This window comes from Podarcis vaucheri (assembly GCF_965113315.1).
Source record: "Podarcis vaucheri genome assembly, chromosome: 2".
In the NCBI taxonomy this organism is placed as follows: domain Eukaryota; kingdom Metazoa; phylum Chordata; class Lepidosauria; order Squamata; family Lacertidae; genus Podarcis; species Podarcis vaucheri.
In genome coordinates this window covers 58304350-58321793 of record NC_138760.1, presented here as the reverse complement: position 1 = coordinate 58321793, position 17444 = coordinate 58304350, and the positions used below count along the sequence as shown (strand labels likewise).

General features: G+C 41.1%; 1 protein-coding gene across 4 annotated transcripts in view; it reads right to left on the bottom strand.

Annotated features, from left to right (window-relative positions):
- PPP2R2B (protein phosphatase 2 regulatory subunit Bbeta) overlaps positions 1–17444 on the bottom strand; it is a 246092-nt gene that overhangs the window by 66329 nt on the left and 162319 nt on the right. For all 4 annotated transcript variants that reach the window (XM_082213497.1, XM_082213499.1, XM_082213500.1 and 1 more), the window contains 3 exons: positions 13035–13132; positions 9660–9825; positions 5667–5779 (listed from right to left, as the gene is read on the bottom strand). In XM_082213497.1, coding sequence (XP_082069623.1) covers positions 5667–5779; positions 9660–9825; positions 13035–13132 — 377 coding nt within the window. The remainder of the gene's footprint in view (positions 1–5666; positions 5780–9659; positions 9826–13034; positions 13133–17444) is intronic.

The window sequence follows — 17444 nt, the reverse complement described above, 5'->3', positions numbered from 1 at the left end:
TCCCAGGCATGAAAAGTCTCTGTACTCTATTTTTCAGTTCCTCTTCCAACACTTTGACCTTCATAGGTCCCAAACCTCCAGATAATTTAATAGCTGTTAAAATAAGGTTAAGAAAAAGGGAAAGGTCATATAAGAAGAAAACTAAGTATAACCTGGTATGGGGGTGGGGCGGAGGGAAGTGGAACACTAAAAGGACCAGTAACTGATGTCCAGTTGCTACTTCATCACTGAGAAATATTAAATCAAATCCTGCTTTTATGGACTAAATGCAAGACTTTTATAACTAAGTAGATAAGGAGAGCCCTGCTAGATTGGGACAAAGGCCCATCTAGTCTACTATCCTGTTCTCATACTGGCCAATCAGATACCTATAGGAAGCCTGCAAGCAACACCTGAGTGCTCAGGTGCTCTTTTCCACGTGTGATACCCAGCAGCTGGCCTTGTGAGGCATGCCATACCCGCTTATCAGCTCTGACAGTGGAGGCAGGACTTAACTATCATGGCTAGTAGCCATGGAAGACTCCCCAGTTTTAGGAGAAGGTAAAGAAGTTCGTTTACTTCTAGCCTCACATCCTTAACCTGAACTACAAGTAGAAATAAACTGGGTAAAACGCATACCCCACAAGTGTTTATTCTGAGAGCACAGCAGCCATTCTGGTTACTGTGAGGGGGCAGTTCATGGGCAATTGCCAAACAGGAAGCTTTCAAAACAACTCTTGTGTGTATACAGCTACTGTATATTCAAACTCCCTGTGTTATGGCCTTCTTTAATTACTGAGCTAGCTAAGTCGCAGTGAATCTTTCTCAACAGCCCTTATTTTGTATCTCAAATTCTCTACCATCAGTCCAAGATAGTAGAATTAAACAGACGGGATTTTGTTTGTTTGTTTAATGAAGATTACACTGGTCCAGAGCAACCAAGGAACTACTTAAAAACACAGCAGGCAAATACAATCAGTGACAGCAAGCATTAATCCCGCCCCCCACCCCAAAATCAATATATAGAAAGCATATCCCACTGAGGATCCATAGTTTTCATTAGGTTGATCTCTGAACAGCATTCACTTGACCAGAGTTGGACAACAGCTAAGGGTTAATATGACAAAAGCAAAATAGCATTATACCCTTAGAATATGGGCTGCCTGTGTGACACTACGATCTCATAAATATAAGAGTCTTGATCGGGTTTGTGCTTTTTTATTACCTCACTATTTGTAAGAAATGCAATAAGGAATGAGTGATGGGCAAAATAATTGACTATTAACCTTCAACACTACAAACAAATTGCAAATATGACCCTAAAATCCAAACTGGGAAGTGGATCATTGTGTGGCTTTCTTGCTGCTGTGGGTGGCCTGGTTTCCTGGAGAATGTAACCATTGCTCAGAGGTGACACTCACTTTTAATCAGTTTATGGATTTATTAGGGACAGAATTTATTACATCTCAAAGAATCTGTTTTAAATCTCGTATCAATTTGAATAATGTGCAGTGAAGATCTGCCTTTGTTCCCCTCTCTCCCAATGTACTGTAATGTATAAAGATTAATTTAAGTCTTATAACCAGTATATATATTTTAGGTGGTTAAGGCTGCAACCCTTACTCTCCTGGAAATAAGCTCCAACAAAGTCAATAAAACTAACTTCAGAGTAAATATGTACACAGCATGCTTTGTGGCAGGGATGGGGAATCTGTGGCCCTCCAAATATTGCTGAACTCCAGCTCTCATCAACCCCATCCAGCTTGGCCAACGGCCAGGAATAAAATGCAACCCAGCAACATCTGGAGGGCCACAGGTTCCCAATCCCTGTTGCAAGGAATGGTAAAGGATCACTCAAGTACTCAACTAGACATCTCTACTCTGAACTACCCTTTCTTGTACTATGGCTCTGTCATATCTGTTATTTCCTTGATGACCACCCTGATACAGAAAAACAGAAATACTGAACATACTGCATTCATTATTTTGGTCACAGACCAGTTCCAGCTCACATACAATATCAAGGAAGTCATAAAACATGATAGGGAATCGTTTGAATTTGCAATTAGGCATAACAGGGACAATACAAATATAGCAAGAGTTAAAAAATATATAAATTAAAATTTAGTCACTAAAATATAACCTAAAATTATCATTTAAGGCCTTGATCATTATGATAGCACAGCTTGTTCCCTAAGTTTTATGGCAATCGCACATTACGTGATCTCAGGATCCTTGTCCTCTACCAGGGATTTTAGAGATTGAAGTTCGGATTCATTTGGAGATTTTTGCATGGCAGGGGTAATAAACACCGAGCGTATATCAGAAATCAACATGGGGCATAATCCTATGGAGCTCTTGCACAGCTGCAGTTCAAGAGAACTTGCCCAGAAGATATTCTTGGTGGATTGTGCCCCATAAGATGGACCTGTCTCCTACTGTATCACCCTTAATGGCATCCAAAATCCATTGCCAATGAAGTCACTTCATTTTGACTCATAGTACAGTTACTCCAGGCAATTAATTAGTCATCTGGAGTTATTGTATCACAAGAGACCAGCAGGCCTCAAAGGTTTCCAAGACAATATGCAAGACAATGAACATTATCTAAATGGCAGCCTGTCCAACACCATTCCCACAGTGCAAAACAATTCATTCTTTTTGGGGGCATTTTTCGCCCCCATGTTCAGCACACCAACTCTCACAACAACCTGCAAACTTTGGAAAGACAATTGACATGAAAATAAACAGAAAGCATAGCAGCCAATGAGTGACTGGCTGCGTTTAAGATGGCAAAAGTGTGTACAATTTCTTTACCTAGGCAGTCCAAGCCTATATATGTTTGCTCAGAAGTAAGCACCAATGCTGAGTCCAATGGCAGTTATTCTCATGTTAGCGTGTGTAGGATTGTAGCCTTAACTGAAGCTGTTCAGGAAGAGCTCAGTATGAGCTGTCACTTCAAGCCACTGCAGGGTTCGGTCAGTACAACCCAGGCTCAAACTGGCATGTCAGCCATGTGGAGAATCTCCACTTAGATCTAGACAAAGCAAATGTGGCAGTTCTGCACTGGGTCCTTGCTTTTTACACATTAAATACATGTTCTTCTAATGCAGTGAAGAAGGCAATCTTTGAATAGTATCATTTTGACAGTGCATTTCAGAAAAAACTAAAGAAGTCAATAACAATGATGAGCAGTTCTGTCTGTGCATAGCAGCACACTGGTTTAGATATCCAGGATATTTGAGAAATTATTTTAACGGGCCTTCTGAACGACAGTGAGACAATGCAGCCTTCCAAATGCACTATTCAAAATGACAGTAAACAAACTGTGAAGTAATAATAATAATAATAATAATAATAATAATAATAATAATCTTGGCCTTGAGCAATGCCTTCAATATCAAGAATCGGCAATGCAATATGGAAACCAGTTGCTTTATGGTGAGAATTAATTAGATGTCTGGAGTTATTAAATGTCTTTGCTGGCCTGCGGGCGATGAAACTAGAAGCTATAAAAGGTGAGTAATAATAGCACCACACATAAAAAACTCTTCTAAATCAATATTGTGCAGCCATATTAATATATGCTAGACTAACGGTCAATACCAAACCAGCCATTTTGTACAACAGGAGGTAATGGGGCTAAAATAGGAAACACATCCAGAAAACTGTAACTATGTTCTTTCAAAGCCATGCTGCACTTTCAGGTTCAAGGCTTCTTTAGCCAGTAGTTAATTAGTGGAAGCACAGAGACTCTCCTGTGTGGGACGGGTGCTTTGTGAGCAGAGAGACCCAAAGCACCACAGCTTAGGCTTCAGATCCTAATGAAGCAAGTGCCCAGTGTCCACAGAACACATACTTCTCTGGAAGAAAGAAACACTCCCACTAAAGAATTGCAGTTTGGATGGAGAAATCAAATAAAGCAATAGCTCCGCTGACTGACAGCAAAAGAAACAGCTATACAATGCACATCAGTGTTCTTCAGTTAATTCTAATGCACTTGCAATAAAACAAGGAAGGCTACCATGTGCTATGATAATGACTCTGAAGAAGGTGTAAATTGCTGCTAAAGTAGCCTGAAGGAGATCTCACCGCTATATTGCCAAGAGAAGGAAGAGGAGCTTCTTTTAACCAAAAACGAAAGCTCTTTATCTTTTTGCTACTTGAGGAAAGAGGGAAAGGAAGACAAAGACGTCTATGGGGTGCTTTTCAGAATGCAAATACAGGACCGCAACATGAACGTCTGCCAAACAGAACCTTGTGCTTTGGCTGCAGTAAAGCAAGGTGCACCAGCTGAAGCTTCTTCCATCACTCTGCTAAGAGGTGATGTCTGTCAAATCTCCTCCTGTTACATAGTTGGTGCAGCAAAAGGAAAACACCTTAGGTCAGGAATTGACAACCCAAACAGGAAACCCAATTTTCTTGAGGTGTTCTGGTACTAAAGCAATCAGATGTTTCTTCTACTTAGTCTTGACTGTCTTGCTGAGCTGTTGTTGTTGTTGTTGTTTATGCAGCACTATTTGTACTACTATAGCTTATGAATAACATAACCCAAGGTTTTCTACAGCATGGGTTGGGATATGGTGTTTTCTATACATTACCGCTTTGCCGGACATAGAAAACACCTGTGTTGAACAAGTGTGAGTGTGTGAACTATAGTGCAGGTATTGTTCACACCATCAGTACCTCAAGCAGGCAACCATCAGAATGCACATAACCTCTGTGTAAGAAAACCAGAATGTGTGAAAGAACCGTTGCTCTGAGTCAGTCAGCTACAGCAGGCAGTGATGTCTCCCTTACTTCCAATTAGCTGGACCCCTAACAGAAATGTACCCTGGCAGCTAGAACACGAGACCAAAGCGAGGTGAGAATCCAAAGAAGAAACACGGCTTGTTTAAACCCAACTGCAATTGCTATATGCACCACACTCCAAAGAATTCACAGGTGTTTTGGCAAGACTGCCTTAAGCAATGGCAAGGCTACCGTCCTCATTACAGTGTCAAACACTATCTCATTACTATGACAGGGACAATTAACACTCTGATCATGCTACTAACATCTAATGTGCAAAGAAAGGGTATTCCCAGACAGGTGTTAATAGTGTGAACAGCACTCCTCACACAGGAAGGTATTTTGTAGCACCCACATGACGTCACTGGCATCAAAATGTCCATATCAGTCCATATCTCACCCCCCCCCCCACACACACTGCATTTAATTAAGATTGTCCCTTTCTGGGGAAAATCCAGTAAGTAAAAAAATACCTGTTCCCAATTACAAATTTGTAATATTAGGCCCCTGTATGGAAACATGCCAAGAGTACAGTGGTACCTTGGGTTACAGACGCTTCAGGTTACAGACGCTTCAGGTTACAGACTCCGCTAACCCAGAAATAGTACCTCAGGTTAAGAACTTTGCTTCAAGATGAGAACAGAAATCGTGCAGTGGCGGCACAGCGGCAGCGGGAGGCCCCATTAGCTAAAGTGGTACGTCAGGTTAAGAACAGTTTCAGGTTAAGAATGGACCTCCGGAACGAATTAAGTTCTTAACCCGAGGTGCCACTGTACTTCAGACAGAAATGCTGTGGGCTGTTGTTTTTTGCTGAGATCATGAGTGATGAAATAAAGAAACTTTGACTTTTTTGCAGGGGAAATGCCCCCCCTCCCGGAAATATGCATTTGCCATACCCGTAGTGTGGTAATTGTGGAGGGGTCTCGGAGCCGTCCATCTTCATCTTTGAGATTGTAGCCCTCTGGTCTTTTGTCGCGTTCACTCACTTTCCATAGCTTCACAGTTTTATCTAGAAGACAACGGGAATACCCAATTGACATTTTTTTCTAAGCCAGATCGAATGCTATTGAATAATGATACATTTAATATTCCACAATGTTTTCTTTTATTTGTTATTTACGCAGCTCATTATATGTGGACAGGGGTTTTTTTGTGTATCACAAAAATGATATTAGTCTCAAAACAACAGTAATTCAGATGGGAAACTGCAGTTGCAAGTTAGTGACTTGCTCAGGGTCACCAAGGTAGTCCATGACTAAGGAAATATAGGATCACAGACTCAACTCCAATGCAATTTTCACACCATGCCCTCTGCAGGTAGCATGATCAGGTTTCATTCTTGCTGAAATCAACGATCAGAAATAACACAGAAGCTTTTATGAGTCAGAAAGTAGAGGAACGGACTCTGAACCTGAAGCAGGAGCACATTTAGGGTCAGCCCCACAAGGACCACTTTCCTTTAACTCCACTGCAGAAGACTCAGAAAGGATTGAGGTTCCCCTATTCAATCGCAGTAGGAGATTACTGGAGAAGGATAATGCAAGGATTCCCTATCCCCTACACGGACCAAATATAGAGGGTGCTGCAAATCCATAGAATGTTGCTACTCATATAGCCGCTGTCCCCTTAAACTTCTGTGTTTAGATAATTAAAAGTATTCCACACAAGATGCCTACGCAGAATTTTCCTTTCTATATATTTAGACATAACCAGTGGTCCAAGAAACTGTTGTGACTTTTCGGACTAAAGTAGGTCAAATGGAAGATTTTTAATGTTTATACCCTGACCTAGTAATGGTGGCCTAAACCATGCATTTCTCTCAATAATTGGTCTTGGCGCAGTCAGGCATTTGATCTTATTTCAATATAGCAGGGGGAAAGCACAGCTTTATGTAAAATTAAGAAGGGGCAATTACAAGGATTTCTTCTCTGATCGCATGCTGAAGAAACACATGCCACCAGTTATTCCTGCCAATTTGGCAAAAGGAAATAACAACATTCATGACTATGCAGCCCATCTATCACGTTTGAATATTTCAAGCAAGTTTTGAACCAGTAAGCCACAAAAGTAGATTCCAGTGTCTCGTCTGCAAAAGGTTGCTGATTGTAATCTGGTCTCTGCACATTGCATATGTCAAGCTGAATGAATTTTACTTTGGCACAGGTTGAGGGAACAGCTTAGACAAGAAAACTAGCATGCACAATATCCTATAAAAGCAATTTAGAGTTACATGAAAGCTAACTGCTTTAGCTGAGCTTTGATTGCAACAGATTACATTGCAAGTCCAAAGGGTGACAAAGTACAAACTAGAAAGGAGCCCAATCATGTCCGTAATTTACTCAAAAGTCAGTTTCAACTCCCTCCTCCCAGTGAAAGGAATAAAATCTGACGTTTTATCATCGACACTGAATCTGTGCTGAATTCCACAATTGCCAGCTTGCCTGTCAGGTGGATATTTCCATTGGCTTCATCATTTTGTTGTCATCCCATTTATCGTTGTGCCATGAAGTCCTTCAGGGAAAGAGCCTCAGGAACATGTGGCTTTTATTCTGAATAATGGTGTTTTCTTTTCCCCCTCCTGGCGGGTGCTCTATCGGCAGTTTGTCATTGCTCCCACCAGCCTTTAAAGACAATCTTATTCATCTTCATTTCCCTCCACCCCCTTTTCTGGGGATTCCAGTTGGCTACTGTTAATTTTGTTGTATTAACTCATTTTGATCAAAGGGCCCTTCCACACACTATGTTATTTTGGGAACAGAATGGGAATATTTGGGTAGAAAAGGTAGCAGAAAACTCTGAATCATTTTGAGGTATTTATAAGCATATGAAAACACCTTCCTGAATAATATTCCTGTTAATCAAAAAACTATTTAAAAACTCAATTAACAGAACATTAGGCTACATAATTAATCTTCATTGTGTTTCAGTGAATCTTCCCCCAAATGAGTTTAATAACTCTCAGAATTTTATTACAATGATCAATAGGGTAAATTCTTTAACACAAAGTAAGTTGACTATGAGAGATAATTAGACCCCCCTTTTTTCTCCTGTAGTAATTAAGTCACATCCATCTTAAGGCTTCATTCATCCTAGTAACATCACTGGATCCTCATGATATTTATCTAAACATAACATGAAACATAAGCTTAGCACAACTGAAAACTGAAACAAATTATGCTTCTTCCCTCCTTCCCTCCCTATTATCGTAGAAGAGTGTAATTCTGACAGAGGCTCCCCAGCACAATCATGAGGTCAGAGAACTTCACTGTGGTTAACACTAGATCAAGGTCAGTGCATTATGCATAAACTGACGGGTATATAAAAATTGAACCAGAACAAAATTGGAGAGTGTATGGTTGCTTTTCTTATGTGTGAACTATCCCTGATTGGTTACATAAGACAAGTTGGAGATTTTCTTAGAGAGCTGTGAATAGTAATCATTAGAGAAGTTATTTTGATGGACTCTTCTCTTGTGCTTGGGTTTTATATGATCAAGAAGGGGTTTTCTTTCTACCCTATAAAAAGGTACAATGGGTTTGTTTTACTAAACCAGTCTATTTCTTGATATGTTAAGTGTTCTATAGAAGGTATGTAATCCCTCAGCACAATGCCCTGCAATTGTTTGATTCGTAATCATCACAAGGACACCCTGTTTATAGGCCACAGTGCAATTAATACACGAAATAATGGAATGCCTGCAAATGGCATATCTACATTTCTGCTTTTCCTATTTAAAAGACTTCTCAAATTGAGATGTTTTTCAAAACTGGGCTTCCATCTTGTTTTCGGATTTTTTTTAAAAAAAAGTCTTCCTCTTACTATGGGCTTTTACAGAAGACAAAAGACCCAGATTTTTATTCTCAGCACTAGACTGGATCCAACACCAATAGATCATTTCCATGTAAAAAACAGGAAGGTAGGAACAGAAAGGTAGGCTGAGGGTAGAATTTATGCTGCTTTAAAACAAGCTATGGAAGAAGTATGCTCCCAAATTGGGGCAAGAGAACAACCCTCAAACTAAATAAAAATATAGTGATAGGGGATGAAAAAACTTTCCCCTCCTCCTTTTTTGCCTAAGACAATTTAGCTTCAAGTGCTCTTTGCAAATGGAGATTTCCTCCATATAAAAGATGCTTGGGTGTCATCTTAAAAACTATCATTATAGCTCTATTTTTTAGTACTTGGCCTTAGTTATAAGTTGTAAGTTTAAAATTTGTGTCCTTTCCCTTAACTATCAAATATTGTATGAAGTGCTGTTCTTTCAGATGAAGGTTTTCCAGTAAACTAATCATCACTGACAATAACATCTGTTTTCAAGTTACATGCCCGGATAAAAAAATAAGAGCAAATCTGAAAGTGTATAGGATGTTTGGGAAGGGCAGCGCTAATGTAAAATGCCTTCAGAAAGGCTAAAATCACATACTAAAGCAAAATTGTGAGAACTGTCCCAAGGATAATTTAAGTTGTTATTTAAGCCATGCTGTTCATTATCTCACAAGTAGCAGTGTGTGTGGAACAGTCATAATGTGAAGATACATGAAACACGTTAGGACACGAGACAGAGGAGAGAGGGCAATTGAACTCAGCCAGATACCTGTGTCTAGTTGCATCGTTCTATGCAGAGGTACAACTGCACTAAGAAGTTCCTAGTAAGATCTGATATTAATGGGCTGTTGACTTACATTATGAAAAGGGGCTTTATTACAGCCACTGCCACCATCTTACAAAGCCTGTGAGCTTCAGTCGCTCCACCCGTATATGAGAGAGAGAGAAAGTAATACCTACCCATCCTGCAGTGAGATTACAAGTTTTAATTATTGCAAGCCACCAAAGCATAGCAGGATATTTGGCTGGAAAGCAAAGAATTATCTGTCATTACTGCAACATACCATTGGTGGAGAGAAGAAAGTAGGCTGCATTTTGCTGCGGGAGCCATCGTATTTTATTGATCTTCTCCTCTATCTCTAAGCTCTTCAGGTAATCGAACTCAGGTTCATGGCTCTGGAATGTGCTGTAAACATTATATTCTCCCCTGCGATGGGGCTGATTTTTGCTCTGTGGGAGTGGGAAAGAAACAATAAAGGGATTCTTAAAAGAGCCAGAGCTAGCAAATTTTCAATTGATTCTTTTGTTCTCAGAGGATTGTTAAAAGACAGGGAAATGTCTGATTATGGTGACACATTACAGTTTAGATATCAAAGCAGACACAAGAGATCTTTCCTGCACAATGCATCCTCCTCGTGTGTCAGTTTCTCTGCATGCTGATGATAGGAAGCAGGAAGAGCACCTTTGTTCCATGAATGAATGAAGGCCTCCCTGACATTTATCTCCAAAACATATTGGCAAGGTGTGAAAGTGGCTCAAATCAAGGGGCAAACCCTACTTGGCTTATGCCCAGGATCACAGCTCAATGCAGTGTTTGCCTACAGGCCTAACAGAATTAAAAATAATAATAACAACCCAGGCTGGAATGGAAAGCATCCAAAATGGTCTAAAGTTGCCTTTATCCTGAAAACTGCTGTTATGCTACTATGAGGCACTTCCAATTGACAGTGTCCAGATGCCCAGTCATAAGGCCACTTCACACATGCGAGCCATCTGCTTATTTCTTCCATGCAATTCCCCCACACAATGAATTGCACAGACACTCCTCTGGGTGAAATGGTCTGTACACTGTTATATGTGGGCAGAAACCATTTCCACAATTACAGCAAAACTTTGTCCCACTGTTGCAAGCTTATAAAAAGGTCACTGGCTTCTCTGAGCTGAATTGGACACAGTCTGGTTCACACTGAGATTTCCCCAACGTGACCCCTGTGCACATGAGAGGTCACATGGAGAAATCAGCAGCCCCCTTCACTGTGTGAACTAGCCCATAATGGACATGTTTGAAATACTACAGCTTATATTTAAATAGGACTCTGTTTCAAAGCACTTTGCATTATAACAGTAAAAACCCACATATAAAACTGCCTTATGTCAGATCAGACCATTGGCCTGCAGAGCTGCCTTGTCTGCCCACCACTGAATCCCCAAGGACTCAGCCAGAGGATATTTCTCAACCTTGCTCCCTGAAGATATTCCAAAAAGGATCCATGCCTGTAACTAAAGTTGGCTAGTATTATTACTTACATGTTGCATATGGGAAGGAAAGAGACTTCAAAGGGGAACTCCTTCTCCTAAGGTCAACTAGTAAGTTCATAGCTGAGGTGACATAACCACATATGGTTATTATTTGGCACAAAAGTAACTGCAATGAGTCTTCAACACTTGATGAGATAAATTCAATTCAGCTAAAGATGCACATTATTTTAGGAAGCTTTAAAATCCCCACCTAGTTATGCAACCTGCATAACTTCATCAGCTTGTTTGATCCAAATTAGATGACACCCTCCAAGAGCCCAGATGCATAGCGTGGGGTTTGTCATGGGGGCCGTGGCCCCGGGAACAATTTTGAGAGGGGGCGCAAACAGGCATCCCAAAGCAGGTTCCCACCAGAAGTTGTGACTTGGCTGCGGCGCTTGTGCCCGGTGCAGCTCTGCCCCCACCCTGGGTCAGGCCTGACTCGGGGGGAGGAGAGCAGGTGAGTGGGCGGCAGCGCTGCTGCCCACCCTCCTCAACTGTAGCACACCTCGTGCCCGGTGGCAGCAGCTCTGCCGCTGGGTCATATTTGATCCGGCAGCAGAGAGCATCCCACCTCTGTCCTGGCAAGGTGCGCCTGGCGGATGAGAGCAGGGGGAGAGTGGGCGGCAACTTCCCTGCCCCTCTCCTACTCTGAACTGTGGCATGTGAGAAGGTGCCCTCTACACCCTGCCCCCTTGGGGCAGCACAGGCATACACTTTGCCACTGTAATAGCCCAACCGAGGGTACTCAGCAAAAATAATAATAATTAAAAAAAAGTACTGCTGCATGCATTCATTTGATGTAAATGAGTTGACGCCAATACCATAAGCACTGGGGCAGTACTGCAGGCCTTAAGCATACATATTCTGGAGACAGCAACATTCAGATTTTAAATTGTACTAACTGAAAATCAGTTTTTGTCAAATGAATTTTAACCAAGCCATGACTGGGGGAAAGCAATTGACCATTTTTCACCCTTGTACCACTTTATCAAGCTGATGAGGCCAGAATATGGCATGTCATTCATAAGAGCTGATTCTGCCACAAATAACGTGTTGCATTAAAATGATGGTGCCTGATGCTAGCATTTCTACTAGAGGCTCTCATAAATGTCTGCTCATAGCATTCTCTGAAATGTTACAAGTGGGACATTAGTCCCATGTAGATGAAAGTTATCCTACACAGTTTGAGATATTCACATGATGCCAATAATCCTGCTATGTGAGTTAATGAATGATCCCCTTAACTGAAGAAAACCCTTTTTGCAAGTGTATGGATTGTCTGTGTAGGGTGTAGATGAGAAGAAACTGAAAACCTTCAGCACACACATCTACATGTGGAAGTGTCTTCTGCTTGCACCAGTGGGATCAATTCAAGCTGTTATCAAATTCCTGCCTTTTTGATCTAATAATACCTTTCCATTCAGGTAAGACATATCTCTGCCGACTAGGACAGATTAGAATAAAAAGATATACTTGGGAATCATATTCTGAGAATGGCCCATGTTGTGTATTCTATAGCAATAAAAACTGTCCTTTCTAAATAATTATACAGAATACACACACACATCCAACAAGCAATTATACAAATGGAAAGAAATCATAACTGACAATACCGTGCTTCCACTGTAGAGTTTAATTATATGTGAAACCTTAGAATATATTCTTCACTGGCATATGGCAACAGCATCACTACTGTTGTGTAAGGCCCTGCATCAGTGTTTACCAGAATAAAACTATGCATACCTTTTCAAAGTAAAGCAGTTGAGAGAGCAAAAGGAAAAAGAAGTAAGAGAAGTCATACTAATGATTAAACAAATCAGACTTTAAAAGCATTATTTGGCTGGGCAAACAAGGCAGTTGGGTGTCTTTTAATTTATGATGCTTCAGCAGTATTCAGTTTATATTAGATTTGCAGCCAGCACTGACTGTTAAAGGAAGCAAAAGGATGCAGAAAATGTGGTATTTGCAGGGTGCTTCATGAGACAGAAGCTGGCCTATTGATGTTAATGGACTTTTTTGCAATTTTTAGTTTGCTAGAAGAGAAGCAGGGTGAAGACTGACACGCAAAGATTAGGAAGCAGCAGGAAGCTTCTTTTAAAAGGATAAAAATGGGCATTTTTGCATTCACCAGCACTTACCTCCTGCTCACGCTGAAATATTACAACGCGACCCCCCTTGTCCCCTGTCGCTAGTAATTCTCCTGTGTGGTTGAATTCTACTGTAGAGATAATGTCAGCTGAAAAGAAAAAGACAAAGGCAATTTAAGTTAACTGCAAACTGGCTTTGCACAGGCATCTAAAGGCTTCATTGCCTATATGGTTACAGGAACAACCACCGTCAGGGCTTTGCCTCCCCTGTGGAATTTCTATGGAGCAGTTGGATGTTCTATTATACTTGAATATCATAAAGCGAATTCATAGACATTGTAAGCAAATAATTGTCAAGATTTAAAAATCCATATGAGCACTTCAAATAGTCAGCCATTACACTCTTGCTTTTGTCACCAACATAAATGGCTGGAATGTTTACACCGGCTGGGGGATGGTGTGTGGGAAAAGCACGAGTCTTTACAAATAGCATCTCATGAGGGCTGGCCAGTGGTGCAATCTCCAGGCCCCATGTGATTTATGGGATGAAGCAGCCTTGCTGCAGGAGAGGGGGAAATAACCTTGCTGGATAGTCTGTTAAACATTATTCTTTATTAATTTTCAAGTGATGTACAGCAATCTAGGGAGGTGTGCACTCTTAATGCTTGAAAGAGAGAGCGTACAATGTCATCTTCCAAAGAGAAGGAAAGGATCACTGGATGTTAAAGGCTACAATAATGTTCCTGCTATCAGAGTTGGAATCCCTGGTTTCTAAAGAAGTTTTTAAAAATTCATTACATAAAACACTGACAACATGGTACTGGAAATACACGGGAAGTCACAGGCACTATCAGAAATGGCACCTGAGGTTACTACAACTACATTCCACGCTGTAGTCACAGAGATAACCAACATGCCGGTTGAAGGCCAAATTGCATTTTCTAGTTACTGCTGCTTGACAGAATGCAGTGTCCCTGTGACAAAAGTGCTTTCCAAGGAAAAATATCAGCATCTCTCATAATAACAGAGTAAAAGTTGCATGTTTGTTCTGCTTTAAAAATGTCTAGAAAAATGTTGTCTCCTCCAGCAAGTATCTGCCAAACGTCAAACTTTGGTACCACAGTGTGAAATGGGATGATGTGCCAGTTATCACTGCCTCTCACTTAGATCCTCAGGAAGCAGCAATAGGTAAATACCACCTTAGATACTATTCATTAGCGCTCTCTGTATTCCATCATCACCTAGATTCACTCCAATATAATCTTCCCTTAACAATCACACTGTCTAGTATAATGGATTCAAAACCACAGAGAATCTACACTGACACGAAATCTTTTGATTAAACTTCTATTAATTACAGAGTAAAAACACACACCATTTTTTCATTCTGAATGTTCATGTCAATAGTGAACAAAGAATAGTTTTGTTCATTCATTCATTCATACACACACACGTAGACGCAGTGCTTTTTTTCTAAGAAAAATGTTTAGGGGTACCCTCATTTTGACTCAAGAAAATCACCATTTATAGTTCAAATTGGGAAAAATAAATACAGTAAATGGACAAAAGTACAAAGATTCACAAAATGTTTAGGGGTATGCGTCTCCCTGCGTCCCCCCCCCAGAAAAAAAGCTCTGCATATATGTATATATATCTCCCCTTGGGAAGGGCATGCGGTGTTAGCAGAGTGAGGAAAGCATGATGCTCATATGTTCTTTTCAGCCTCTTCCCCGCTCCCCTCCCTGGAATAATTCTGCCCACAGGGCCACAGCCTGGAAGGAGTAGGGATGCCCAGGTAGTTGGCTCCCATGCTCAGCCTCAGCCTTAGGAAAGGGGCCAGAGCTAAGGGGACACCAGTAGTGGGAAGGAATGAGGTTGAAGCATCAAGGGAGGACTGCAAATGACAAAGTGCATGGGCACAAGGGCATCTCACCCGAGGCTCCCCCAAAACCTGGAGCCAGTCATGAAATTCATCCCCTTCAAATACAAATATACAGTACACCACAAAACTGAAATGTGTTTCCTCAGCAAATGAGCCCATGCCTCGTGGCTGGGTTGGCCCTGAATAAGATCTACATTAGGATCTGCTGCCTGAGTGGATCCTGCTGAGTTTAATGGGATTTACTCCCTACTAAGTGTGTGTGTTAGGTGTGCTGCCTAAACTACACATGCCATACATGTGTAGTTATATTTTCTGCAGCCCACAGGGATATGTTTCAACATTTACAGCTCCAAGGCGACTACCTCCCAAACCCACCCCTATAACGCAATGTCTGGAAGCATTATGTTATTTAATAATATTCAAACTCTCCGAAGTGAAATATAATGGAATATACATTTAACTAAAATACAGTAGAGAGGTGCTTGGGCAGAGAGTAATTTGACTTACAAATGCCGTCCCTTTCAAAAGGTGGAAGAAAGGAGTGTTTACACTGCATCAAGGTAAGCTGGTAACCTCCTGATGAGTGGATTTATCAGGGCTATTCTTAGGAAAATATGTCAGGGGTTAATTCCATTGCAATTACTCCCTGTCTTCAGCAACTGCATCTGAGTGCAGTTTTCAGTGAATGCAAAGCACAACTAGAGAGGGAGAAAAATGGCTTCCAACATAGCAGTATTGCTAGCTAAGGGCTTCTTTTATAAAAAAGAAGGCTTTTAAACATTTTTAGCTTCTGGCATCCATTTTCATTGTGTGTTAGGGAGCAGGTTTTATGGTATCATGGGCTTCTTTCAGCACCCAATTTACATTTGCTCCCTTCCAAATTATATCTAATAAAAATAAAGGCACAGCTATCAGGTCCTTGTTTCAGGGTGCACTGCCAACCGAGGCATCTCTTCTTTCCTTCCTCAGAATGTCTAGTGTAACACAGATGTGTGATGTAGAACCTTCATATTGGGTGCTAGAGGCACAGCAGAATGATGTCATTTTACATCGTGAAATGGGACATTACAAGAAAGCCATGTGGAGTGGATGCCTCATAAAGTCTCATCTTGTCCTCAGAAATCTGGGGAAGCAAAGAGGTGGTATGTTTTGTTTCCACAAGGTATGATAGTAACAGACAACTGGCCTCCCACATGGTTACATCCTACTATATAGTAAACTCCATCTGGTAAATTGTAATCTGTGTTCATTGCCATTGTGAGTTCCATTTAGCCCAAATGCATGTTGATTTGCGCTTTTAAGAGCCTGTGACCCCACTCTCCATGGATCCAGTCACTCTCTATGCAAGAAGCCTACTCCTCACAAATACTCCCCCCGCCACCACCATGCCTGCTGGGCCATGAACATCCAGATGGCATTAGGCAGGTGAATAATGAGTTCCATGCTGCCTCTATTAATATTTGCACAATTTTCTCCATATTGCCCTGTCTCTTCAGCACTAAGCATATTTACCAAGACATGAATGCTTTCTGAAGTTTGTCTTAACTAATTTATAGCACTTGCTTGCTGTGAATAGATTTAGGAAGACAATTTCATTGTAGACAGGGCTGTGACAACAACTGAGAAACCCACAAGGGCTGCAGTGGGATTTATATTCTTCTCTTCTTCTTATTTGGCGATTACTTGTAGCCGAGTAGGATTGTCTTCCATGAACATGGTCTTAACAGTAAGTCCGTAAGTGACTGTGGAGGCCAACATGTCCTTCCACAGTGGGGACATAGGTTTCTGGGCAGGAGTTGATCATGGTGAGGGTTTGCCAAACGTTTAGCACATTTCTCCCTTTCGTCCTGTGTTCCATTGTCTTCAAAGTCCACAACACCTTCGGTAAAGGCTGTTCTCCAATTGGTGCAGGCAAGTGTTTCTCAATTGTTGGTGTTTCTACTACCTTTTTTTAGATTTGCCTTGAGAGAGTATTTAAACCGCTTTTGTTGACACTTTCCATTTTTAAGTTCGGAATATTTTTAAGTTCGGATTCTTGTTTGGAGGACAATAATCAGCCATCTGAACAACATGACCAGTCCAACAAAGTTGATGTTGAAGAATCATTGCTTTGACACTGGTGATCTTTGCTTCTTCCAGTACACTGGCATTAGTTCACCTGCCTTCTCAAGTGATATATTTTTTTTTTCCGGACACATCATTGATGGAATCTTTTGAGGAGCTGGAGATGGTGTTTCTAAGTGGTCAATGTTTCACAAGCATACAGTAAGGTTAGTAGTACAATAGCTTTGTAAATATGTGTTTTGGTTTTCCTGCGAATGTCCTGGTCCTCAAACACGCTGTGCTTCAATCACTGAGTTGGAATAGTGGTGCTGCAGAGGCGCTGTTTTGTGCTTGCTGGTGCAGCACTTTGGGTTTTTTTGGATGTTGAGTGATAGGCCAAGCTTTTCATAAGCTTCTGCGAAGATTTTTAGGATGGTTTGCAGGTCTTCTTCTGAGTGTGCACACACTATGTTGTCATCAGCATACTGAAGCTCTAAGACAGAAGTTATAGGAACCTTACTCTGCTTTCAGCCTAC